General features: G+C 40.5%; 1 protein-coding gene across 1 annotated transcript in view; it reads left to right on the top strand.

Annotated features, from left to right (window-relative positions):
* The first annotated feature begins 1,866 nt into the window (after positions 1–1,866).
* Positions 1,867–27,172, top strand: part of rxfp2b (relaxin family peptide receptor 2b) — a 144,292-nt gene continuing 118,986 nt past the window's right edge. Inside the window, exons 1-2 of the mRNA XM_060826776.1 lie at positions 1,867–2,041; positions 24,962–25,108. Coding sequence (XP_060682759.1) covers positions 1,951–2,041; positions 24,962–25,108 — 238 coding nt within the window. The 5' untranslated portion in view covers positions 1,867–1,950. The remainder of the gene's footprint in view (positions 2,042–24,961; positions 25,109–27,172) is intronic.

Consider the following 27,172-nt stretch of genomic DNA (forward strand, 5'->3'; position numbering starts at 1 on the left):
AAGCACCAAATTCAATATGGCCTCCCCTCTAGTCAGCCTATCTACATATTGAGTCAGGAATGCTTCTTCTGGTCTCCTTCCTATTGGAAAGATGTTGAGAAACTTGAAAGGATTCAGAAAAGATTGACAAGAATGGTGTCAAGGTTGAAGGATTTAAGCTATAGGGAGAGGTTGAATAGACTAAGGCTGTTTTCCTTGGAGCATCAGAGGCTGAGGGATGACCTTATACAGGTTTATAAAATCATAAGGGGCATTGATAGGATTAAACAGACAAAGTCTTTTCCCTGGAGTGGGAGAGTCCAGAACTAGAGGACATAGGTTTAGGCTGAGAGAGGAAAGATATAAAAGAGACCTAAGGGGCAACTTTTTCATGTAGAGGGTGGTACGTGTATGGAATGAACTGCCAGAGGAAGTGGTAGAGGCTGGTACAATTGCAACATTTAAAAGGCATCTGGATGGGTATATGAGTAGGAAGGGTTTGGAGGGATATGGGCCAGGTGCTGGCAGGTGGGACTAGATTAGATTATGATATCTGGTCGGCATGGATGAGTTGGACTGAAGGGTCTGTTTCCATGCTTTTCCTAGCTATGTCATTGGTCCTGGTGTGTACCATGACTTCTGGCTGTTCACCCTTCCTCTTAAGAATCCAGTAAACTCAATCCGAGCCATCCCTGACCCTGGCACAATGTAGGCAATATACCACTCAGGAGTCTCATTCACAACCACAGAATCTCCTGTCTGTTTCTCTAACCATTGAATCTCCTATCACTATCACTCTGCTGTCCTCCCCACTTCCCTTCTGAGCAATAGAACCAGGAGACCTGGCCTCTGTGGCTTTTCCCTGGTAGGTGCCCCCCAACAGTATCCAAAGCAGTATAAGAATTATTGAGGGAAGAGCCATAGGGAATCCCTGCTCAAATTGCCTATTCCCTTTCCCTCTCCTGACGGTGAACCAGATACTTTTATCCTGTAACATAGCTGATACTACCTCCCAAATCTCCTCTCTATCACCCCCTCAACCTCCCAAATGACCTGAAGTTCATCCAGCTCAGTCCGTAAGGAGCTGGAGTTGGGTGCACTTCTTGCAGGTGAGGTCAGCAGGGACATTAGTGGTCACCCTTACCTCCCGCATACTGCAAGAGGAGAATACAACTTCACCACCTTCCAACTCCTCTGCTCTATATTCGAAAGAGATATAAAGAAAACCTTGTTGGCCTCTGGAAGACTGAGAGGTGATCTCACCAGATACAAAATGCGGACAGCTTGTGTCCCTTTTAGGAGCGTCTAAGGCCACCGAACATAATCTTGGAGTAAGGAGTCACCCACTTATGACAGAGTAGAGGGGGATTTGCTCTCTGAGGGTGGTGAACTTATGGAATGAACTCCTTACAGTTGAGACAGTCAAATTTTTAATGAGTGATGGAATCAGGGTTTGTGGAGGAAAGCGGAGGGTTATCAAATCGGTCATGAACTGAATGGTGCAGACTGCAGCTGCTTCTATATCATATGAGGTCGGATTTACCATGGAGATTACTTGTAAATCCATCCTAATAGAACATTTATGTAATAAGATGCCACTTTTCCTGAGGAATGCAGCGAGACCCTTCCAAGTGGCTCCCTACCGAATGTGTTGTAATTTTACACCATTTGACTTATTCGCGTTGTCGATCCCAAATGACGGAAAACTGGCTTCTTCGCGCGCTGATGGTAAGGACATCGTCTTTCCCAGTAAGTTAACAAGAGTGAAGCAGTCTGCTCCCTCCTTGCTGGCTATTCATTACCCGACAGCAGACCCTAATGGTTCTTCAGGTGGTCAGGTTACATAAGCGTTTGTGATAAAGTGCTCCGTCCTCCCAGGCCAGCCCCTATCGCTGCCAGAGTGGCGGCTGCGCGGATCTCGGACACACACACACGCTTTCTGGTGGGACGGAGAGATGTGAACGGGAGAAGATGCGAACTCAGCAGCATGTCTCCCCGCTCCTGCCCCGAATATACACCGCCATGATACTGCCATACCTGCTTCTGCTCGGTCAACTCAACGGTAAGGATTTCTTTCGCCTTCTGGTTGATGGTTGGTCCTGCTGCTCTGGTAGCGATTGTTTCTTGTGACTGTGAACGTGGAAGCATTTGGATTCAATGCGTTCATTTACATTGGGGTTCGCGCCAAGTGAAATTTGGAGAATTGGTGTTTGCATGGAATTAGAGGATGACAGTACAAATGGTCTGTTAAGATGATCATTCAAGTCAACTCTTGCATAAATGACAATTATATCGGACATGGTGATGGTGATTGTGCCTTTGTACCTGTTTTGGGATTAGCATGGGTAATCTGGTTTTGAGTTTAGTTGACAGAAGCCCAAGCGATAGCACTAAGTGTTAATTGAGGATCTCTCAAGTGTGGGTTAATAAGATTTGTTAAAGTTAGGTCAAGGGCTAATAAGATTTGTAGCAATTTCGATGTAGGATAAAGGTCGGAATAGGTGCTACACATCTTATGGTGTCAAACTGGTTTTGGAAAGTAAACGTTGTTCGCAATATTAAAACAGGTAGATCCGATAACCCGTACCCGGTGAGATAGGGTACACTTCCTCAACTCAAAACCCGCAATGCTTGGTTCATTCGCTACAAACCTGAACATGACCATAAATAAAAACAGGAATTGCTGGACAAACTCAGCCTCTGTGGAGAAAAGCGGCTAATGTTTTGGGTCCAGTGACTCTTCTTCAGAACGAGCAGATTATTACACTTTGCTGAACTTTGAGTGGAAATGTTTACCCCTGTCATTCTACAGAGCCCGCCCTCTCAAAAATGTGCGGTTAATTAGACTCATATTGTCTGCATATAAAATGGAACTAAGCTTTAGACTGAAGTTTACACCAAATACCATCACCGCAGTATTCTCTCTCAGTCTCCTCACGGGTTGCTCAGGTTTGGCAATGCGCATGAAGAAAGGAATCGAGATGATTTGGGCCAGTATTTGTTTGTTTTGCTGAATTGAGGCATGCTATAACAGTAACAAATAGACTGTTTTACTGAAGTCCTTCCCTGCCCAGGTAATTCAAAAACTTTGTTTCGTTCCACATCCCGAAGTATTTTGTTATGGAAATTACATCGGCACACTGTACTGTGTGTGGCTGGGTAGCTAGCCACACGAAAGGTCCCGTTGAAATAAGCACCATTTCCACAATCGAGATGCGGGAGCGTAACGTCTATATAGTGTACTAACTGGAATCCAGCGCCTGTCTATAAAGTAAATGAGAACAAAAATCACATCCATTCTGTTTGCAAGAATTCACCATTTCAAAAACCATCCCTGTCTTTTGATTTATCTGGGGAACTGATGTGTTTTTTTTATTTGCTGCTAACGCTGTCGGTGAGCCTCGGCAGTTTCTGTGCATCTGTGATGGAGGCTCTCATTGAAATCCGATTTGAAAACAAGAGCTGTGCACTGCACCGCAGTGTTAAAGGTAGCACCCTGGATCTCCTAACCCTTAAGTTACAGGGCTGCTTTTCAGCTTCGAAAGTTATGGTGCCTCTTTATTAATCCTTCCCAGGATTGTGTTTCTGTGATTCCCAATCCCATTGCTTAAAACTGTGCTCCATTGAATCGGACAGTAATTGGAATTCTAATCACACAGAGGCGCCTTCAATCGAGATCGATCATCGAAACTGGATAATTTTGGGGTGGTTTGTGGTTAGTTCAGTTGGCTGGACAGCTGGTTTATGACGCCAACAGCACGGGTAGAATTCCCAAACTAGCTGAGCTTACCATAAAGGACTGTCCCTCTCAACTTTCCCAAGCATGTTGACAGCTCTGGAGCGCTACCGTGACCTCACGGATAGTGATTCCTACACATTGCTGCAGATTTGAGAGCTCTTATTGCAGCTCATACAAAGCTAACTCTCAAAAGTCGTTGTGAACATCTGCTTGGACACATATGCATAGAGCTTCTTCCCAGCAGCTAATTTTATAAGATTGAATGTCAGTTTCACCTAACATTATAAATGGGTTTGCACATCACTGTAGCACCTCCAGGGAACACAGCAGAGGGATATTTATGAAAATGTGAATTTACACTGAAGTTCTAATGCAGGCTATAGAAAAGCAATGACATAATTTTGAAGTTCTCATTCTTGTTTCTGGATACCTCCATAATCTTACAGTCACTTTCCTTGTAATGTCCTTCACCCTCCCAACACTCCAAAATTTCTGCACTCAACTAATTCTGGCCTCTTGAACATTTCTGATTTTAATTGCTTCACCATTGGTAGCTGTGCCTTGACCCCAGAATTCCCTTCCTGCATCTCACTTCACCCATTTTGACATAATGCTTAAAACCATCTCCTTGACCAAACACTTTTTGCAAATTGTCTTGAGTGCAAGATTGCTGAAAAAACAAACATGGTGAAGTTTTCAATGCTTAAGCTCTGTGCTGCCAAACAACTATATTTGTAAATCTCACTTTTTCTAGAACTCCAGTGTGTTTTTAGTATGTAGACCAATATTGCATGTAGTGAGAAGAGTCCAATTAACCAAGATTTTAATTTAATCATGCCTTTTTTGTATTGTTCTTTGTCTTGGGGTGAGCCATAATAACTTGCAGGCTACATCAACTTTGCTTTCTCAATTATTGCACCTCTTTGTTCTTATATCTCATTTAATTTTTTTGCTTTACAAGAAATATGACCGCCATATTCCTTCAACCAAACTATCTCACATTTTGCCCTATTCTCTGAAATGCTGTTCTTATTCACTCATTTATAATTGTCTCCTGAAAATCTACCCATTAATGTTTGCAATTAATGCCACAAAAACCACCTCAATGTTTCAATGATTTTTATTTTTGAATTAGTTTTAATATGCTGAAATCTGACCTGCTCCAGCAGTGGTCCCCAGCATCACAGATACCAGTCTCCAGCCAATTTGATTCACTCCAAATGGTATCAAGAAATGGCTGGAGGCACTGGATACTGTAAAGGCAATGGGCCCTGATAACATACCGTCAATAGTACTGAAGACATGTGCTCCAGAACTTGCCGAGCTGCCCTAGCCAAGCTCTTCCAGTATAGTTACAACACTGACAACTACCCAACAATGTGGAAAATTGCCTAGGTGTGTCCTGTATACAAAAAGCAAGACAAACCCAACCCAGCCAATTACCACCCAATCAGTCTGCACCCCATCATCAGTAAAGTGATGGAAGGGGTCATCAACAGTGCTATCAAGCAGCACCTCTCAGCAACAACCAGCTCAGTGAAGCCCATTTTGTGTTTCATCAGGGTCACTCAGCTCCTGATCTTTTTACAGTCTTGGTTCAAACATGAACAAAAGAGCTGAATTCCAGAGGTGAGGTGAGAGTGACAGCCTTCAACATCAGGCCGCATTTGACAGAGTATGGCATCAAGGACCCATGGCAAAACTGGAGTCAATAGGTATCGGGGGCAAAAACTCTACTGGTTAGAGTTATACCTGGCTGTGGTTGTGGAGGGTCAGTTATTTCAACTTCAGGACATGTCTGCAGGAGTTCCTCAGGGTAATGCCCTAGCCCAACAATCTTCAGCTGCTTCATCAATGACCTTCCCTCTGTCATAAGGTCAGAAGTGGGGTTGTTCGCCAATGATTGCACAATGTTCAGCACCATTCATGACCTCAGAATCTGAAGCAGTCTGTGCTCAAATGCAACAAGATCTGGACAATATCTAGGCTTGGGCCAACAAGTAATATTCATGCCACATAAATGCCAGATAATGACCATCACCAATAACAGACACTCTAACCACTGTCCCTTGACGCTCAGCAGTATTCCTATCACTGAACTCCCCTCCTCCCCCCCCCCCCCCCCCCCCCCACTGTCAACATCTTTGGGGTTACCATTGACCAGAAACTCAACTGGACTCACCACATAAAACAATGGCTACAAGAGTAGGTCAGAGACTAGGGATACTATAGCGAGTAACTCACCTCCCGACACTCCAAAGTTGATCCACCATCTACAAGGCACAAACTAGGAGCATGATGGAATACTCCCAACTTGCAGCTCCAACAACACTCAAAAAGCTTGACACCATGCAGGACAAAGCAACCCGCTTGATTGGGACCACATCTATAAACATTCAATCCCTCCACCACCAGCACTCAGTAGCAGCAATGTGTACTATCTGCAAGGTGCACTGCAGAAATTCACCAAAGATCTTTAAACAGCATCTTTCAAACCTATGACCACTTCCACCTAGAAGGACAAGGGCAGCAGGTACTTGGGAATACCACCACTTGCAAGTTCCCCTCTAAGTCACTCACCACCCTGACTTGGAAATATACCACCATTCCTTCACAGCCATTGGATCAAAATCCTGGAATTCCCTCCCTACCACCATTGTGGGTCAACTCACAGCAAATGGACTGCAGCGATTCAAGAAGGCAGCTCACCACCACCTTCTGAAGGGAAAATAGGGATGGGCTATCAAAGCTGACCAACCAGCAATGTCCAAGTCCCACAAATGAATAAAAAAAGGAAACTGACTCAAGATCAAGAAATTCACATCTCCTGTTTAATGTATGACTTCGTAAATTGGGAAATGAAATATTGCCTGTCAGTTAATCTCTTTAGACAGCCAATGGAGTTACCCCCCAGGATATGCACTGAACTTCATTTCATCAGATGCTTTTCAGCAGTGAAACAGAAGGAAAATGGAATCTGTGACAACAATGGCTGGAACTCTCTGTCCCCGGAGCAGCACCAGGCAGATCTAAAAATGAGGTGTCAACCTGGTGAAGCGAAAACTCAAATTATTTGCATGCCAAATTGTTCAGCCAACATTTTAGATCTAAGCTTAGCAATCTGTCATATTCAACATTCAAAATTCACTGTTCACCACTCACACACAGTGGCAGCCGTATGTACCATTTACAAGTTGCACCGAAGCAACTCACCCAAGATTCCTCCAACACCATCTTCCAAACCCACAACCACCATTCCCTAGAAGGACAAGGCCACTTGATGTATGAGTATGCCATCACCTGCAAGTTTCCTTCCAAGCTATATACTATCCTAACTTGGAGATGTATCACTATTCCTTCGTTGTTACTGGGTCAAATTCCTGGATTTCCATTCTACATCCCAAGGACTGCAGTGATTCAAGGAAGCTGTTTACCATTACCTTGTCCAGGGTAATTGGGTGTGGGCAATAATTGTTGGCCTCACTGGTGGCACGCACATTTCTTTGAATGAATATAAGTAAAAAAAGACACTCTCAATAAAATAGTTTGCTGGAAAATGAAGTATATTGCTATGTGGTAAAAAAGAAACAAAGGTTTTTTTTTAAAATGATCAATGAGAGGTGGTTAAAAAAAGGAAAAACATTTCTTCCTCTTCACCTGATTTAATATTGGCTCAGGAATAGGAATTCACTAAAATTAATGCAAACAAAAATTAGGAATAAAGGAAATAATGACGAACACAAACAAATCCTCAGATGTAGATGTACTCATTGTATGATTTTAAAAGAAGTAAATGGAGTATTGGAATAGTCAAATTAAATAAACTACAAATGTTTATTGTCATAAGTTATGAATATTGCTTTTAGTTTGATAAATTGCTCATGCAATGCTAACAAAGCTTTTGACCTGATTAGGGAGCAGAGCAGAAACTGACACAGAGTAGAGATATTGAGCAGAAAATCATTCCTAACCTGAAAAGGCAATGCTGCAAGGAGTGGCATTTCTAGGAGTGATAAAGTTAAGAGATGATTTGATTATAATTTTCAAAATATTAGGGGAGACACAGTAAAATTGAAGGAACATTTCACTTTTCGGAGAGCACATGAATGGGAGCACAGTGTAAAATTCAGAGATAGCTCTTCGAAGAATGATATTAGGAAACACTTATTCCCACATAGTGGTAGAAATTAGGATCAATCTTTATAAATTGTGATTGACGCAGATCAATTGTTCATTTTGAAACTGATAGATTTTTGTAAACCAAAGCATTTGGGGAAAAGGCACATGTATGGAGTAAGATCACAGATCAAACACATTCTCTGTGAGTGCTGGAGCAAGTTTGAGAGATTAAATTGCTTACTTTAGAACCTAAAGAAGCCGTTATGTATAAAGATTTTTTTAAATTTAAGAATTACTGAGTTATTTGTTGAGTTGTAATCAGTAGAGTGCCACAGGGATCAGTGCTGGGGCCTTCATTATTTATAACCTATATCAATGAATTGAATGAAGGGTAAGCGATTGTTGTAACTAAACTTTATGATGGCACAAAGATTAAATAGGAGACATCTAAAGGAATCTCAAAGTGATTAAAGTTATGTTATCTGAGTGGGCAAAACTTTGACAGGTAATAAGTAGGGAAATTGTGAACTTGTAAAATTTGGCAGGAACAATGGAAAAGTAATATACTACTTAAACGAAAATATACTGTAGAAGTCTGCAGTACAGAGAGATGTAGGTGTCCTGGTACATGAATCACAAAGTTAGCATGCAGATACAGCAAGTGATTGGGAGTGCTAGTAGAATATTGTTGTTTATTGCTAGGCAAATGGAACACAAATAAGCTTGCAAAGGACACCAAAATTGGTGGTGACGGTGAAGAAGGTTTTCTAAGTGTACAACAGGACCTTGGTCATTTGGGCTGAGAAGTAGCAGATGAAGTTTAATTTAATTAAATGTGAGGTATTGCATTTTGGCAAGGCAAATCAGGTCAGGACTTGTGCACTTAATGGTAGGGTCCTAGAAAGTATTGCCAGACAAAGAGACCTTGGGGTGCAGGTTCGTAGTTAACTGAAAGTGGAGTCGCAGGTAGATGGTAAAGAAGGCATTTGGTACACTTGCCTTTATTGGTCAGTGCATTGGATATAGGATTTGGGAGGTCATGTTCAAGCTGTACAGAATATTGGTTAGGAGGAGAAAGTAAGGACTGCAGATGCTGGAGATCAGAGCTGAAAATGTGTTGCTGGAAAAGCACAGCAGGTCAGGCAGCATCCAAAGAGCAGGAGAATCGACGTTTCAGGCATAAGCCCTTCTTCAGGATTCCTGAAGAAGGGCTCATGCCCAGACTATTGGTTAGGCCACTTTTGGAATATTGCACTCAATTTTGGTCTCCATGCTATAGGAAAGATATTGTTAGTTTGGAACAGTTCAGAAAAGAATTCACATAAATAGATTGGAGAGTTTGAGCTATAAGGTGAGGCTAAATAGGCTGGGGCTATTTTCTCTGGAACATAGGAGGCTGAGGGGAGACCTTTTAGAGGTTTATAAAATCATGAGGGGTGTGGATAGAGTGGTATCCAGGGTAGGGATATCCAAAACTTAGATGGCATAGGTTTAAGGTGAGAGGGGAAAATTTTTAAAGGGGTGTAAGGGGCAAGTTTTCCATGCAGAAAGTGGTACGCTTGTGGAATGAGCTGCCAGAGGAAGTGATGGAGACTGATACAATTACAGCATTTAAAAGGCATTTGGATGAGTACACGAATAGGAAGTGATTAGAGCAATATGGGACAAATGCTGGCAAATGGGACTGAATTGTTTGAGGATATCTGGTTGGCATAGATGAGTTGAACCTAAGGGTCTGTTTCTGTGCGGTACTATTACGTCTCTATGTAAGGGACACTCTGAAATGTGTTCACACCCAGGAGTCCCAGACCAGGAAATACATCATACTAAGCTGTCCACTAGGATCTCTTGATAAAGGCAGCTCACTTCTCATTAAGAATGGTCAGATAGCTGATGGGTCACAACTGCATCAAGTGGGAGCTCCGGGCTAGCAACGTGATCTAAGGTAACAGTAAGCGTTTGTGGTTCCAGAAACTTTGGCTCAGAGTCATTGCCTGCAGTTCAGTCTCCAGTCTACCTGGATATTTTATAAGAGAAGGTAATCATGCCCCTTAGGATAGGGCCTTCTGATTTGGTAAGTGGTCAGGTGTATAGAAGTGCATCTACAGCTAAATCAAGTATGGGCAGCCATAAAGCAGGAATATAGGATCCTTAAATTTGTAGTTTCCCAATAGATTTCAGGATGTTTCTGCTTGTTTATATGAATGAGAGTTCAACAGGGTGGATTAGCTAATTGAACAAGGCATGTTGGTACAGGAAACTATTCAAGTGGAGCAGAGAGAAAAATGGAATGTAGTGGCGATAGTGTGGCAGAGTGACACCGCTCGCTGCTGGAAAGAATGAGAGTCTAGAAGACTGCTTTGCCTGCTTGGTTCTAGAGGTCAGGATGTCTGATTAGAACTAGAGATGTATATACATTGGGAAAGGGAGGATACAGTTGTCATGGTCCATGTATGTGTCAATAACATAGGCAGGACAAAGAAGAAGGTGCTGCACAGTCATTATGAGGAGCTAAACATCAAAATAGGAAGCAGAACCTCAAAGGTAATAATCTCTGGATTAATTCCTGAGCTACATGCAAGTTGGAATATGACAAATAAAATTAATAAAATAAATGTGTGACTCAAAGACTGATGGGATAAAATGGGTTCTGATTTGTGGAACATTGGCTCCAATACTGCAAAAAGGAGGAGCTGTACTGTTGGGATGGTCTACGGCTGATAAGGCTACAGGAAACACATAATTAAAGGCTCAAAACTAAACGCATGTAGCATTGACACAAAAAGATGATCTAAAAGTGCAAACAGAAATAAATGTGTGTAATCCAGTAGCCATTCCAGAGCCATAACTGCAGGATGACATAGATCAGGACCTGAATGTTGAAGGGTACATAATATTTAGGAAGGAGAAAAAGCCAGGAAAAGATGGTGGCATGGCTCTGTGAATTCATAATCATATTAACATAGTGGAGGGAGAGAGATGAGCTAAGTTCAGGAAAATTCAGGAGAAGAGATTTGAAATGATTAAGGCAATAAGTCACTTGTGAGAGCAGAGTACAGCTGTCCTAAACAGCGACCACATGGTAGGATAGAATAGAAAGAAAGAAATGATGTTTGTCACAGAGGCATGATGATATCCTTGTGGCCTTACTGCACTTTCCTCCCTGTTCCACATAATCCTTGACTCATTTTTCAATCAAAAATCTGTAATATGGCCTTGAATATGCTCAATAAACCAACCTCCACTGCTCACTGAGGGAAAGAATTCAAGACAATAATGACCCTCTGAGAGAAGAAATTCCTCCTTAAATGGGAGACCTTTGTTTTGAAACTGTGTCCTCTGGTTCTAGATTACTCGATGAGGCACAATTTTGAATATAGAGCTTTCTGTAAGTTGGTAGCTCTTTGTTATTCTTTGCTATTTATTGTACATTCTTGTCAAACACTTGTTTTACATCAAATAGGCTTCTCCATTCAATACTGAAACTTAATTCACTTATAATGCCATCCTACATATTTCCAAAAATTTCAAAATATGTTGTTCTATATGTTTTAGCATATTTTAACACATAGCACAATACTGCGGCAAACCATTTTTCAATGATTATTTGTTGCTGCTTTAATTATTTTTCAGAGAAAGTATTACAAGATTGTGTATGTATTTGGTGATCAGATTGTTTTAGTTTGTTGGTCAATAGCTTTCTTTACATATCCAGGAAATGGACTTGAATATGTTATATGTCACCAACATGCAATCACTGTGGCCTTACATATATTTTGTTGTTTTTCTCTTTTGCACATGATATAATTCAGTTTCTTCTTCTACATTTTTATGTTTTGTATTAATGTCTCTAAACCATTTTAAATTCATATCTTGCGGTTAGTTTCAACTGTTACTAAATATTCCTTGGTCTCAAAATCTATTTTAGATAAGAAGATTTATTTAACCATTTATTATTGGTTTAGAAACGTTAACACTGCCTCAAATTTTAAAAAATTTAAAAATTTAATAATCACTATTCATGATCTCAGAGTGTCTCAAGTTGATTTGCATCCAGTAATACACTTTTAAAATGTAATCACTGTTGTAAAACAGACCAATAATTTGAGAGCAGAAAGCATGGCAAAAAGAAAATGATCGAGTCATGGATTTAATCATAGTGGTTGCTTGGTCAGTGTTTGACAAGACACTGGGGAGAATCTGAGTTGTAAAACAAGTCCTTGGTCTAATGTCTTATCGAGATGAAGGCACTGCCAATATCACAGCTTCCCTCTGCACGATTTTTATATGACTGTCTGAAATAACTGGTCATAAGTCCATAAACCTCTGAAACATCTTCTAAAGATTCCAACTGTTTAAATCCGTATCTGTGAGAATTATTTTTTTGTTGTGCTAATTAATTTGATATGTCATACTGCATATTTTTCTATCTTGTCCGTTCTGAGATATTTCTGCTAATTGTGAATCGAATCAGCTCTTGGTAGTAATCTCAGCAAGCTTATCTGCCATGGGAGAACATGCAGGAAATGAATAGGTCAGTGAGGAATAGGTCAACAGACAGCTTAGAGGTAAATTTGTACAATACACGTGCTAGGCAATTAACTTCCCCAACAACAAAGAACCTAACACCAACCTTTGATTATTCATGGAATTAGTAAATTCACCACCAGTCACCACTGATAGTCACCATTGATTCGAAGTTTAATCAATATATGAATAATTTGATGACAACAAAGAGGTTCTGCAGCAAGTAACTCATTTTCTGACTTTCCAAAACTAATTCACCGTCTATGAGTTAATTGTCTGGATAAGTACAGCTCCAACAATACTCAAGAGTCAAGTAGCTGTTTCGCAGGGCTTTAATTCACTGGGAAAATAACAATCACCTGAAATCAAACTAACTTTTACCTTTGGAAACTTGAGAGTGTAACCCCTGGTCATTTGTAAACTATTTAGTTGATACAAATTTAGGTGGACACAAGCTCCACTATGGAGAAAGTGAGGACTGCAGATGCTGCAGATGCTGCAGATCAGAGTTGAGAGTGTGGTGCTGGAAAAACACAGCAGGTCAAGCAGCATCCGGGGAGCAGGAGAATCAACGTTTCAGACAAGGGCCATTCATCAGGAATCCTGATGAAGGGTTCATGTCCGAAACATTGATTCTCCTGCTCCTCGGATGCTGCCTGACCTGCTGTGCTTTTCCAGCACCACACTCTTGACCAGCTTCACTATAGTGAGACAGCATATCTTGAAGTAAGGACATTGTATATCTACCCCCAATTTGACTAGTGAATCTGAAGAATGCCATACACAAGGATATTTTCTTCTGTTTCATGAGAAGTGAAATGCCAAGGCAGACATTGTAGCAAACCTGGAATCACACTTCAAAACCAGCTGCAGTACTGAAAAGATGTTGCATCATTTAACCCGCGTAGCTAAGTGAAGAACCAACTTTGTGTGATGTCTTACTTCAGCACCATAATTTTCACAGCACTTTCTAATTCCGATCAATCTTCACTCTTTCACATCCCCACTACTGCAGGAGATCCCACTTACTCATTCTATGCCAATGGGAGGTTTTAGCAATTAGAAACCCTTCCAGCTTTAGCTGCGCTATCAGCAGCTGCTGTTATTTTCACAGGATGTACAGCAGCATATCACAGTCACCTGGTTGCACATAAAAGGCTACGAACCCTACTTGTATTTATGAGCAAATTTCTTCATCCTGTTGCAATCCTAATTCTGATGTCCATATCTTGTAACTGATCATACAAATAATTATACAGCTCACACAAATGCACATGCCTTGGTTGAGTGACTCATTAATGAGCTCCAATTATTTTCTCTGTCTCTCGTTCTCTGCAGGGCAGCAATACACAAGACTGGAAGCTAACAGAAAAACGGACAACTTTAATTTGGGTCCAATTTTCATGGGAGTCTTGAAGATTATGGCATAAGCCTTCTCAGAACAAATGGGATGGAAGTCAGGAGAATTGGAACAGCAGAATCTTTGCTGTTTTCTCTTTTCTTCTATTTAACCTCACTATATGGCTGTTTCAGGAAGAGCTGATTATTTAATCTCAGCATTCTGTGACATCAAAGAAATTTCCACAGGATTCTAACATCTTATCATCCCTGATGGTAGTTGTTGTTGTCTGAAGTGTTATTCACAAGCCTGATCATGAGTTAAAATGCAGAGATCTGAAACAGAATGAAATGTGCTCAATGTGATCAATTTGTAAAGAAAGTGCATGCGATCATTTTCATTTTGACAAAAGGCAGAAGTTATAAAATTCCATTATTGTTCTATTTATCTGAGTTATGTAATTGAGGACAGGTAGCTTCACAATTTTGGTTGGAGTTTTCTAACTGATCTCAAAGGGTGAACAAATTCTAGCTGGGTTACTTCAAGGTAATCAAAATCAGTTATGCATTTGCTTCAGTCACTCTACAGAGAAAATTGTTTTGCTGTTATCCAATAGAAAGTTTACTAAGGGCATAAAGTAACATGAAAAAAGTGAGTACACCAAATAGAAGTGCTTATGCCAATACCATTATTAGAAACTTCAGGAGAACTTCTTGTCAGTTTACAACAAAGTTCATTTTATAAATTGCATACCTTTATTACTAAAGGCCATTAGCAGTGCTGCAGATAAAATGTTGTCAGATGCAAGAATCATCAGCAACCATTGAAACGCTATCAGTTCATGGACTTAACTGTGGCAAAATTCCCAAATTTAAGTTTAATTAAATTATCTCAACAATGTAAACTATGGCAAGGTAAGCGGCAGAATTAGGTGAGAAATCCGGTGATGCATATCTCAATGTCAGGAGTGTCTCACTTCATCTTATACGCATTGACCAAGTGGCGAGCCATGGTTCTTGCTAGGCAATGGTGAGTTACCAATGACAGGAGATTATTGCATGTTAAAGACCTTGTTAATGCTCACTAATATTCAATTTCTTGTTTGTGCTAAGCAAGCTAGATGCCAAGAATTCTCCACATGGAAGTCAAAGCTGGGAGCTGGTGACTTCAGTTCACCACTTGTTCCAAGGATTCCCATGTTAGACATTGACCACCAGTATTACAGAGCACAGTCCACAGGCACTAGCCCCATAGAGTCAAAGAGTCTTAACGATGTATAGCCTGGAAACAGACTTTTCCATCCAACCCGTCCTTGCCGATCAGATATCCTAACCCAATCTAGTCCCATTTGCTAGCACTTGGCCCATATCTCTCTAAACGTTTCCTATTCATATACCCATCCAGATGCCTTTTAAATGTTATAATTGTACCAGCCTCCACCACTTCCTCTGACAGCTCATTTTATATATGCATCACTCTCAGCATGAAAATGTTGCCCCTTAGTCCTTTGTAAATCTTTCCCCTCTCAACCTAAATCTATGCCCTCTAGTCCTGGACTCCACCACCCCAGGGAAAGGATCTTGTCTATTTACCCTATCAATGCCACTATTAATTTTATAAACCTCTATATTCACAGACATTGGCAACCAACATGTGCCAGCCCCTAAGAACTCTCATGGCACATATCTGATCCATTTACAGCTTGCTTCTGAATTTCAAGACTGTGCCTCTGACTGTAATGACAACTATCATTGTAATGCTGCAGCCAGGTCGCTATGTGCTTAGGGATATGCACTCAGTTCATGGACTTCACCATGCAACATCTCTGAACTCTTTACTTGCTGTCGTAGGCCTCACTCTGAGCCAACCTGGATGCTCACACCAACCTTGTCTTACATTGTCTTTTTGCACTTTGTTCCCTTAGCAAAGAAGCAAGGCTCATATTACTTCTGTCTTGCCCATGCTGAATTCATCTTATTTACTGTATATGCCTCCTTCAATTCTCCTTTCTACTCTCCTTTCGCAAGATGGCTCAAATACCTGACAAGCAAGTCCGCTTGGATACTTAGTGTCTTCAGCCTCGCTAATTGTTGTCCAGGCTATCATCCTGCTGTGCCATCACTATCATGTCCCTGCATGCTCCATGGGCACTATCCTCCTCCATCCTTCATCCACACAATTGGACAGTAGCAAATATCTGTATCATATTACGTCACCTTGCCTAGTGTCAAACTAAATCACCCATTGATTTGATCTTCAACCATCTGGCTTGCAGGTCTGGCTTGCCCATAATTGCACTGTTGGCATGCAGGGACGCACACACCTCATCTGCAAGGAATGTATTTTATAGTGCCTAGGTTGCTCTCTTAATGCAAACTTTGTCCCTACTTAGATGTTAGTAATACATGCAGCAAATACACTGCATGCAATTCAAGCAAATGCCCTTGTCTGAAAAGGAGCACTCCATAGTAGGATCAAGGAGACAGTGGCCAGTCAAGAGATACCATCAAAATCACTCAAAGGGTTTGTTCAGTTCCAGTCTTGGAGATTGACTCAGGTCATCAGGCATTTGATCCTACCAGAGATCGGTGGTCAGTGACTTTGCAGTCCGAGAATTGAGCTGTGATCAGTCTTGGCGAAAGTGAGTACTGCAGATGCTGGAGATTAGAATCAAGACTGTGGTGCTGGAATAGCACAGCAGGTCAGGCCGCATCAAGGAGCAGGAGAATCGATGTTTCGAGCAAAAGCCCTTCATCAGGAATTAGTCTTGCTGATCAAGTGCAAATAGTAAAGAGATTACGGTGGCATCAGTTGTGCTGTGCAGACATCAGTCCAAGGGCTGAGCTATACTCAGTCAGAACTGTCCTGCCAAATCCATTCTGGGGCTCAGCCATTGTTTGTCCTGGAGGTTTGTTCAGTAACGGTCAGATGGACCCCTGAGGAAAGGGCATCTCTTGTCTGGGGGTGGGATTCATTGCACTGGATTAGTAATGGGAATGGTTATGGTGAAGAGGGCAATTCTATATATAAAAGTAGTACGTTAGACCATAGGAGGAGATGGGGAAATCCATGAAGGGGTGGTCTCACAGGTCACAGGTCACTCAGGACTCTTCATGAGGAGAGTTTAGGGTCAACGAGGGAATAACACTTCGCAAGGCTGTAGATTCTGGGGAATAAACTGGGAACATTAATAGATAGGGGCTCAACAGAAATGGAAGGAGGGAGATTGAAGGGGTCACTGGGACAGTAACTCAAAAATGAACATGAAGAATGGGGGGATCATCTTGCTTCTGAAGGGGAGCCACTCACAAGAATGCAAGGTTGTAACCTTGTCGTCATTGACTAAATGACAACTGTGCATGTTCGGTTATTGCAATGACTGCACAAAACCAGCTGTCACCATGTGCAAAGTGAGCAGAGTGACTGGAGTCTTTTTCTTTTGGGATGAAATAATTTTATGAAAGTTTGAGGCTCTGCTAAAGGCATAATGACAGCAGGCAACAATCCACCAAGGAGGCTGAGGAAAAGGACGTGACCCTGGATGTATAGGCCCCTCTGATATTTTCTTCACCTTTCTGGAGAATTGTGAAAACACTGATTTAAGAACGTTCCAATTCATCATCATTGAATTATGTCATTTATTGGGGAAAACTTATGCTCAGAGCCACTGGGTGGCAAACCCATCCCAATGGCCATCAAAGTCAAAGCTACCCTGAATTTTTAAGCCAGCAACTCATTCCCAAGGAACAGTTAAGAACTTGTGTGACATCTTTCAATCCTTGGCCTATAAATGCTTCTGGGATGTCAGTGATACCATTTTCCCTAGATCACTGCCATGTCCCTCCCTCATGACATGGCGAATCAAGCATATTGGACAAGATGATTCTCCACCATTACTGGCTTCCCCCACATGTAGGACACTACTGACTGCACCCATATTGCATTGAGAGCACTCTATCACCAAACTGTAGAGTTCATCAATTGAAAAAGGCTTTCACTCCATCAATGTCAAACTATATGTGACCATTGATTCAAAGTGTAGGGATCTGTGCCAGATAAGCTGGGAACTACCATGACTCTAATATATTTAAGAAACTACATCCTTCCAAGTTTCTCTGATTGCACAATGATGCTTGCTGGGAAACAAGTACTACTCTTTTTCAAAATATGGTGAATGACACTCTTATGACCCCTCAGACTGATATAGTTCAAAGTATGCTTATGTTTCCACCAGAGCCATAGTGGAACAGAGATAAAGTATTGATGCTTGGTATACTCCAATAGTGACTTGCAATATAGGCATGTCCTCACATTATCATGTGAACAGCCAATGCTGAAACTGACCTTCACCTTTATCATTTTGTCTTCTTGCACACAGTCACCTTCTGAAAATGTTGTATTGTATCCTATCTGCGCAAACTCATCATTACTTGCAAATGAGAGCACACAATCTTGAGGATGGGTAGAGATCTGAAGTTGTTGTCCCTCCAATTTCAGGCATCTTGATAATCACCAGGAATGCACCTGATTCACTGAGAAGGAGCTCTTGAGGCTACAGATGTCAGTAATGATCTGTTGTGAATACCTGAACCTCTTGAGGAACTGTGTGCATCCATATTAAGAGAGCTGATCCTCTGTGGGTTTTATGCTGAATGGTGTTCAGCTCCTTCTGGTTGAATCTCCAATCTCCATTCTCTCTGTCCTGTGGAACAGTTTGTAGCTGAGGAGAAGCACGTCTGTGGAGGTGCTGGTGTTCCTCCTCCTGCTGTAGTTCAATTGGTGCCATTACTCCTCATGTGTCTCATCTAAAGTATGAGGTGGACTTCAGAATTCTGCCCCCACGCTGTGCTGAAGCCTAGTGGGAGGGAAGGGCAAACTTGGATAGCTGAATAACTTCCAAGAAGTTGACAAGTATCCATCAAACACATTCTGTGAAGGAATGCTATGAACAACATTCATCTTGGTCACAGTTGCAGCTAATCAATTTCCCTCTTCAATGCTTTCCAACTTGCCATTCTCACTGAAAAGAAAAGCACTCCACTTAGTACTTGCTCCACTTTATTACTTTTTAAAGACATAATGTTCAGAGCTACAAGTAAATAATGGTGTTTACCATAATAAGCTCCGCAGCTTGAAATTGCATTCGTGCTCAGCGTAACCACAGGCATAGTGAGCACAGAAGCTTAAAACTCCAGGACATATCATCTGATCTCACAAATGAGCTATAAAATGTTAAAGGCCCAATTCTGGTCTTTTTATGTGCTGTCTAGACTCTGACCATAACGATCTATATGAACAACTTTTACTTTCATGATGCAGTTTATTTAGTAAGCTTGAGTTGAAACCTATTGATCTACAGTTGAGTTTGACACAGTGGATGTAATCAGACGCATATACTTGAACCACATCAACTTAGAGATTTAGATTGCATAGCTCTGTGTTGGGACAAATAAAATCAGTACTGAAATTTCCAACAACACTGCCAAAAAATTTCAGATGCTGGCTTGAGACCCTTTTGATATGGCATTGAAGCATTGATGAGGAAGGGGTCCATAGGTGGTGTAAAGACCCCACAAGACTGAGAAAGGCGGAGAGCAGAGTAAGGTAAAAAGGTTGGATGTGAAATTTTGATTCCCTGATGTGGGGTTGAGATACAGAGATAAAACCAGTGACAATTTTGTGATGTATCAAGCATTAGATCAGCATGTGGAGGGATGATATTGGCAATAAGGATCATGAACTCTGGCATGAAGCCCTGTGACTTGAAAAGCTAAGTTATTGGTGAAGGGGATCATGGATTGAGTTCAGCGACAACAGTGAGTTATGTGAGATGGGTCTATGTTCCAAGGTAAGTTAATTATGTAAATGTAGACCCAATTCAGAGGGCTGAATTGTGTTTTGGTGGAGCACAGTTTGCTTTGGGTTAGAATTATCATAGAATCATACAGTACAGAAGAGACCTTTTGGCCCATCAAGTCTTTAACACCAAAGCTACACTAAATCTACTCTAGTCCACCATTGGACAGTAGAACCATGGCACAACCACCAAATGAAGGAGCAGCGCTCCGAAGGCTAGTGCTTCTAAATAAACCTGTTAGACTATAACCTGGTGTTGTATGATTTTTAGCGCTGAAAGTTATGACATTTCATCAAAGTATTTTTTAAAGGGTGTCAACTAGTCTCCCAGGCAAGGCACACTCTATGGGCACTGGCCATACTCACCCCACATCCACAGACATTGTCATCCAACATGTGCCAACCTCTAAGAAACTTGATAGCACATCTCTAACACACTTACAGGACACATTTACACTTCAGCATTGTAAATTGAGCTGCACTGACAACTATCATTGGAATGCTACAGCAAGGACATTGTGCATTCAGGGATATGGATCAAGCTAATTGGTCTAGCTAGATGCTCACCACGTCTCTTTAACAGGCAATGGATGCAGAATCTTTAAATATTTTTAAGGCAGAGATAGACTCTTGATTACCAAGGGGATGAAACATTATCAGGGATTTGCAGCAATGTAGAGTTGAGGTTAAAATCAGATCAGCCATGATCTTTTAGAATGGCTGAGCAGACTGTAAGGGTGGAGTGGCCTTCCCTTGTTTCTCTTTTATATATTTGTATGATGTGGAAATGCCAGAGTTGGACTGGGGTGGATAAAGTTGAAAATCTCACAATACCAGGTTGTAGTCCAACAGGTTTATTAGAAAGTACAAGCTTTCAGAACACGGCTCCTTCGTCAGATAGCTAGGAGGGCAGAATCATAGGACACAGTATTTATTAATAAAAGATCAAAATATCATACAACTGATGCAATGTAATAGACAATACTAGATGGCTGTTAAGTCTTTAATCACTTAGAATGGGGATGCAGGTTTCGATTGCTTCATTTGTAAAAAGGTTACTTCTCAGTTCAGACAACGCATTAAAGGTTTGAGTCTATCTGTGTCCCAACCTGGAGTCAGACTGGTTTTATTTCCAGAGTAGGAGTTTCTAAAATATCACATGGACTGACTGACTGCCAGATTGTGTGATTTTTGAGCAAAATAGAATGTGTCTTCAAATACAAATCTGCAAATGCAAATTCGCCCCCAAGACTAGTGTGTGTGTGTGTGTGTGTGTGTGTGTGTGTGTGTGTGTGGCTAGTTGTTCCAGGTAATGTGCATAGTCAGATATGGTAGAACCAGATGTGAAGGACAAATTAGGGGCAGTTAATGGTGCATGTTTGAGATACATTGCTGGATCTTAAGGCGAGAATCCCTCCAAGTGTGCGGATGACACAAAGTTTGGCCAGGTAGTTGACTGTGAGGAAGAAGATCTCAGGTTATAGGAGGATATAAACAGATTGGTCAGAGGGGGCGGATCAGTGGCAGATGGAATTGTTAAAGCTTGTACACCTTCTTCAAAAGGTATCTGAGCTTTCTTTTACGCTTTGACGATTTACTATATCATCAGTTATCGGTTCTGTTGAATATTTACTCATTTTGCCATCTACTATTGTGAGATTCAAAGCCAATTCCTAGAACATTAGCCTAGGGTTCTGATTTATTAATCTAGTGACATTACCACTATGCTGACACTTTCCCCAACTAGGATTGCTTTCCCTTGATGACTTTAATGTCTGTAAATAGCAACAATGCCTTCTCACAGGCAAATAGATAATTTTGCACTTTTCATGGCCTAATAAATAATATTTGTTCTTTTCCAAAACTTTTCAAATGAAATATTATGCCTGCAACCTTAATAAATTCTTGGCATCAGATCTGTCATTTAAATTATTAATCTCCCACTCTTATTTCAGTCTCAAAAATTTTCTCTCTTTCTGTTATACCCCATCTGCTTCTGCTGGATTGTAAACTGGTAGCATATGGGTTTTGGTATCAGTGTGTGAAAATGTTTGATGACTAACTTGTCAATATTTCTGTACCCATAATTTTATTTTAAAACTAGGATGAAAAAGAGAGATCCTGAGGTACTAATGGGAGTTTGTTTGCATTGAGAGAGTTTAAAGAGCAGATAGAAAAAGCATTGAAGAGGATTTTATTTCGAAGGATCAGGTTTGATTTAGTTACTCCTTAAGTGAAACATCCAAAAGTTGAATACTTTTGATTTCAGTTCACCAAAGTCCTGGTTGTTGTTGGATGTAAGAACACTGCTCTCCTGAAGTGAGAAGTTCATGCAGGAAAGTTAGAAATACATTATCTCAATGTTGGGATATTAGTTTTGGAAGTTCCAGACCAGAAGTGCTTAGTTAGAACCCTGAATGAATTATTCAAAGTTTTGAAGGTTTAAACTCAGATGTTTGAATATTAAAGGAAGAGGCTATCAGACTCTCAAGACGTAGAACTGAAAGTAACAATTAAGTGAAACCGACAGATGTGATAGAGAAGGGAATTCTTTTTAGTATTTGAGTACCATAAATGGATGCTGTTGACGAAGATGGAATATTTTGTTTTCTTCTGTGTTTGGAAATCTTTCAAATTGTGTTGTATGAATATAACATTGTTAAATTTATTTTATTATGTTTTCTTTTCTGTTAGAAGCTTCTACTTAATTACTGAAACTAAAACTGCAGAATTGCTCCCTTGGATATCTACCTCATTAGACAAAAAAATGCGATCAAACTAAATTTCAATCTGATATCTGACTTGTCTATTAATAACATCAGCTAGGATTGTAACATTTCTTATACTGACCCTCTGACTGGGAATGCTCTGAGAGATCCTCAATTGCCATTAGAACCTGTAACTGTCAAGCATGATTTATCTTTAACCCCATTCTTGCCAACAGTGCTTCTGCTGAGTTTCTTCTTACCAGGTCTAAAGCAAAGGCTTTAGCCTGTAGCACTGTTTCTCCTTTGTTGATTTTTTCCACAAATTCCTGCTGTTTGCATCTACCCTCTGTCTGCTTGAGTAGTTCTTATAGTGGTCAAGTCTTTAAAGCTATAAACTCACTCGGACTTCTGGAAGCATCACTGAGTCCAATAGATTGTATTTCACCATCGCAGATTCTGGTAATAATGCTGATCATCATGTGGTATTTGTGGGTAGAAAGATGTCACCAATATCCATCTTTATTGGGTCTCAAAGGCATATTTGGTTTATAGTAACTGAGCAATAACCACATGTAAATCTTTAATAAGAGGTTCTTGCCTTCACAAGAGTAATTTATTTCATGATAGCGATTAAGTAAAAATTACAATAACTAGTTCGAAATTGTTACTAAGATTATTGCAAAACATCAATGGTAAAACTTTCCATGTTAAGGTCTGGAATTGTCTTTCCAATTATCTTCAACCAAGATTAAATAACATCATTAGCATCAGTAGAGCATAAAGCAAGAAAGCACCAATAAAATATTGGTTTGGCCTTTGCTGGAATACTCTTCCTAGTTCCAGACACCCAATTTTAGAAAAGATAAAGTTAGAAATCACACAACACCAGGTTATAGTCCAACAGGTTTATTTGGAAGCACTAGCTTTTGGAGCGCTGCTCCTTCATCAGGTGGGCAACAACTGCCTGATGAAGTGGTGCTCCAAAAGCTAGTGCTTCCAAATAAACATGTTGGACTATAACCTGGTGTTGTGTGATTTTTAACTTTGTCCACCCCAGTCCAATAGCAGCATCGCCAAGTCTTAGAAAAGATAGGCATTATTAAGTATGTATAGACACTGGAGAAGTTGCAGAAATAATTCATAAGAATGATTTCAGAGGTGAAGAACTTCAGAAATGTGGATAGATTAGAGAAGCTGGGCCTGTTGTTGGAGAAAAGAAGATTAAGTGGAGATTTGACAAAACTGTTCAAAATCTTGAAGGATCAAGCAGACTGATTTATGGTGATTGGTGAAAGAAGCATGTGACATGAGCAGAAACCTTTTCATGCAGCTATTTTTACAACAAGGAATGCACTGCCTTTGAGTTTGGTGGAGGCAATTTTAAATGAGGCCTTTACAAGGTAATAGTTCTGAATGAGTAATATTTATGTTATAGGTGCGTAGAATTTTCTAGGAGAAAGTGAGGACTGCAAATGCTGGAGATCAGAGTCAAAACTGTGGTGCTGGAAAAGCACAGCAGGTCAGGCAGCAGGAGAGTCAATATTTCAAGCAAAAGGGCAAATGCTCGAAACGTCAACTCTCCTGCTTCTCAGATGCTGCCTGGCCTGTTGCGCTTTTCAGTGCCACACTGTATAGCCTAGGATGTTCTGCCGGGAGAGGAGGTAGAATGTTTAAGAGGCATTTAGACAGACAATGAATGAGCAGGGAATAGAGAGATATGGACCATGTGCAGGCATCGTTGGCTGAAGGGCCTGTTCCTAAAGGAGAATTGGTGAGAGCAACCTTATCCAGAAACAGACATTGTTGGCAAAACTCAACCAGTTCTGGTGAAGAATCACCAGGCTTGAAACATTACCTCTGCTTTCTCCCCTCTAATTTTCCACCACCAGTTTCTGTACATTGTTTCAGATCTCCAGCATCTGCAGTTCTTTGTTGTATCACCCAGTACTATATATGGACAAAGATGGCAAAAACCACAAAACATCAGCAATAGACATCTGGTGAAAATGCTACAACCTTCAAAAGAGAATGTGAAAATTATCTGAAGAGAGAAAGAGAATAAATACAATTAGAGCCACAGGAAAAGACGACAGAGTGGGACTGAGTTGTTCTTGCAGAGAGTGGTCATGGACGTAATTGGTGAAATGGTTTCCTTCAGTACTCAAATCATTCTGTGATTTAACTGGACCAATACAAGGATATCCTCAGGCCAGGGAGAAAAGGAGACAAACAGACCAGCCTCCTGCTGATAGCTGCTATTCTATAACTTCACTTAATAGGTCATTTACATGTGCTGACATTTATGATGATAGAATCTGGCTGGTCTGCGATGTCAACAATGAATAAATAGCCTCATACTTGCTACCATGGCTTATACAAGAATATCAGCAATAGCCAGTGCTTGCAAGTGAAGAAAATAAAATAAAATTTGAAAAGGAAAACATTTAAATCATTTTGCTCTTTAATGTGTAGATAAAATCATTTTCAGTGATGACACTTATCAAACAGGTTGTTCCTTTTTGTAACAGTTTGTGATCTTTGCATTTTGTACATCCTGATTGCATTATTACTTCACTGAGATCCTTTACATATTTCAATAATTTACTATTTACTCTTGACAGTGAGCTGTCTTTCACAGAGCAGGTCTTTAAGTGAAACAATTTCAGTGAATTATTCTCTTTTCTTTCTCTTTAGAATTTGCAATGCCAGAAACAATCCTTCACAATCCTGATTGTCCAGTTGGATTTTTTCCATGTGGCAATCTCTCAGTCTGTATACCACAGTCATCACATTGCAATAAAGTTAAAGACTGTGAAAATGGAGCTGACGAGGAAGATTGTGGTAATGTACTTTTGATCATCTAAAATGGAATAGTACATCAAGCCTGTTATTTACATTGCATTTAATTCCAGTTTGAGAAAAAGCTTTGAGGAACAATTACAATAATGTGACATGTTACATTTTTTTTGGTTAACTGCTTATTTAGTGGAAGTTGTTGCAAAATTGCAAGATCCTACAAAATGGTGTATTTACTCTGCACAGGATGAATATAGTACAATTTCTTATTTATCCACTTGCCACCCCTTCCCCCATAAATTTGATCAAAGCAGAAAATTTTGAAGTCAGTTTAACTGTCTTTAACTGATAGCCCCCTTTGTTGTTCAAAACATACCTTTTCACAATGAATTCTGAATATAATTCTGTCCATGCATGCTTTTACAACAATGATTTAGAATTAAATTAAACAGTTTTAAAATCTAAACCATTATCTCCAGATTTTGATTATACATGCTGTTGAAGAATTAGTGTCTACTGGGTCTCGGAATGGATTCCGTTAAGAAATGGTAGAGTCATAGCGACTTGCAGCATGGAAACAGACCATTTGGCCCAACCTGACCATGCTAACCTGGTTACCCAATTTGAACTACTCCCACTTGCCTGCATTTGCTTTCATGTTGAATCATCACGGATTCACTGTGAATTAATACCTATAAAGGATAATGGCTTAGATCTTCCATTAGGAAGACAGTCATTGCAGAAAAATAAACTAGAAGTTCTTGTCAGGACCATATGGAACTCACAATACAGTTGACTCCACAGGACTTGCCCAGGAAATTGAAATTTTCAATTGGCAATTATCTGGCATCTGAAGCTTTCCAAATAAAAGTTCCTGAACCTTGACTTATAGAGTTGGAGATTTTCGAAAATTTGGTCTTACTTGCCATACTGATCAGGCAGGGCAGGTTAGAGAAAGATAAACCTACTCTAATTCTTGGCTAATAATGAAATTGAGCCCCAAGTCCCCACTAAAGCCAATCCCTGACGACCCGCTTGACCATCCCAGACAGCCAACAATTCCCCAACCAATTTCATAATACCTACCATTCACCTTGCTTCACTAAAGGGCATTAGTGAACCAGATGAGTTTTTATGACAATGGTTGCATATTTGCAAACAGACAATCTTATTTTTTTATTCCGGATTTTTTTTACTTTCAAATTCAATAACAGGCTACAGGGTTCTTTTTATTCTCTAATGGGACATGAGCATTGCCGGCTGGACCAGCATTTATGGCCCACTCCTAGTTGCCCTTGAGAAGCTTATGGAGAACTTCTGTCTTGAACTGCTGCAGTAGGTAGACGCATAATGTTATTAGGGATGGAATTCCAGGATTTTGACCCAGCAACAGTGAAGATATGGCAATGTATGTTCACATAAGGATGGTGAATGGCTTGGAGGGGAACTTGAAGGTGGTAGTGTTCCTGTTTCTTTGCTGCCCTTATTCTTCTATTTGGAAGTGGTTGTGTATTTGGAAGATGGTATATGAGGATCTTTGAATTTCTGCATTTCATCTTTTAGGTAGTACACAATGCTCTTACTGAGCATCAGTGGTGGAGGGAGTTGGTGTTTGTGGAAGTGGTGTCAATCAAGTGGGCTGCGTTTTCCTGGATGGTGTCATCACACTCGATGTGTGCCTAATAGATAGTGGACAGGCTTTGGGGAGTCAGGACATGAGTTATTCGCCATAGTATTCCTAGGTTCTGACCTGCTCCTGTAGCCGCTGTACTTATGCAGCTAAGCCAGTCCGGTTTCTGGTCAATGATAACCCACAGGATGTTGATGGTGGGGATTCAGTGATGGCAACACCATTGAATGGCAAGGGGCAGTGGTTTGAATGTCTCTATTGGAAATTGCCATTGCCTGGCATTTGTGTGACATGAATGTTATTTGCCATTTGTCAGCCCAAGCCTAGATATTGGACAGATCTTTTTGCATTTGAACGTGGGCTGCTTCAGTATCTGATGAATGCAAATAATGCTGAACATTATGCAATAATTGGTGAATATTCCCACTTCTGACCTTATGATGGAGGGAAGGTCATTGATGAAACAGATGAAGATAGTT

The sequence above is a fragment of the Hemiscyllium ocellatum genome, chromosome 6 (assembly GCF_020745735.1).
Source record: "Hemiscyllium ocellatum isolate sHemOce1 chromosome 6, sHemOce1.pat.X.cur, whole genome shotgun sequence".
NCBI classification, from domain to species: domain Eukaryota; kingdom Metazoa; phylum Chordata; class Chondrichthyes; order Orectolobiformes; family Hemiscylliidae; genus Hemiscyllium; species Hemiscyllium ocellatum.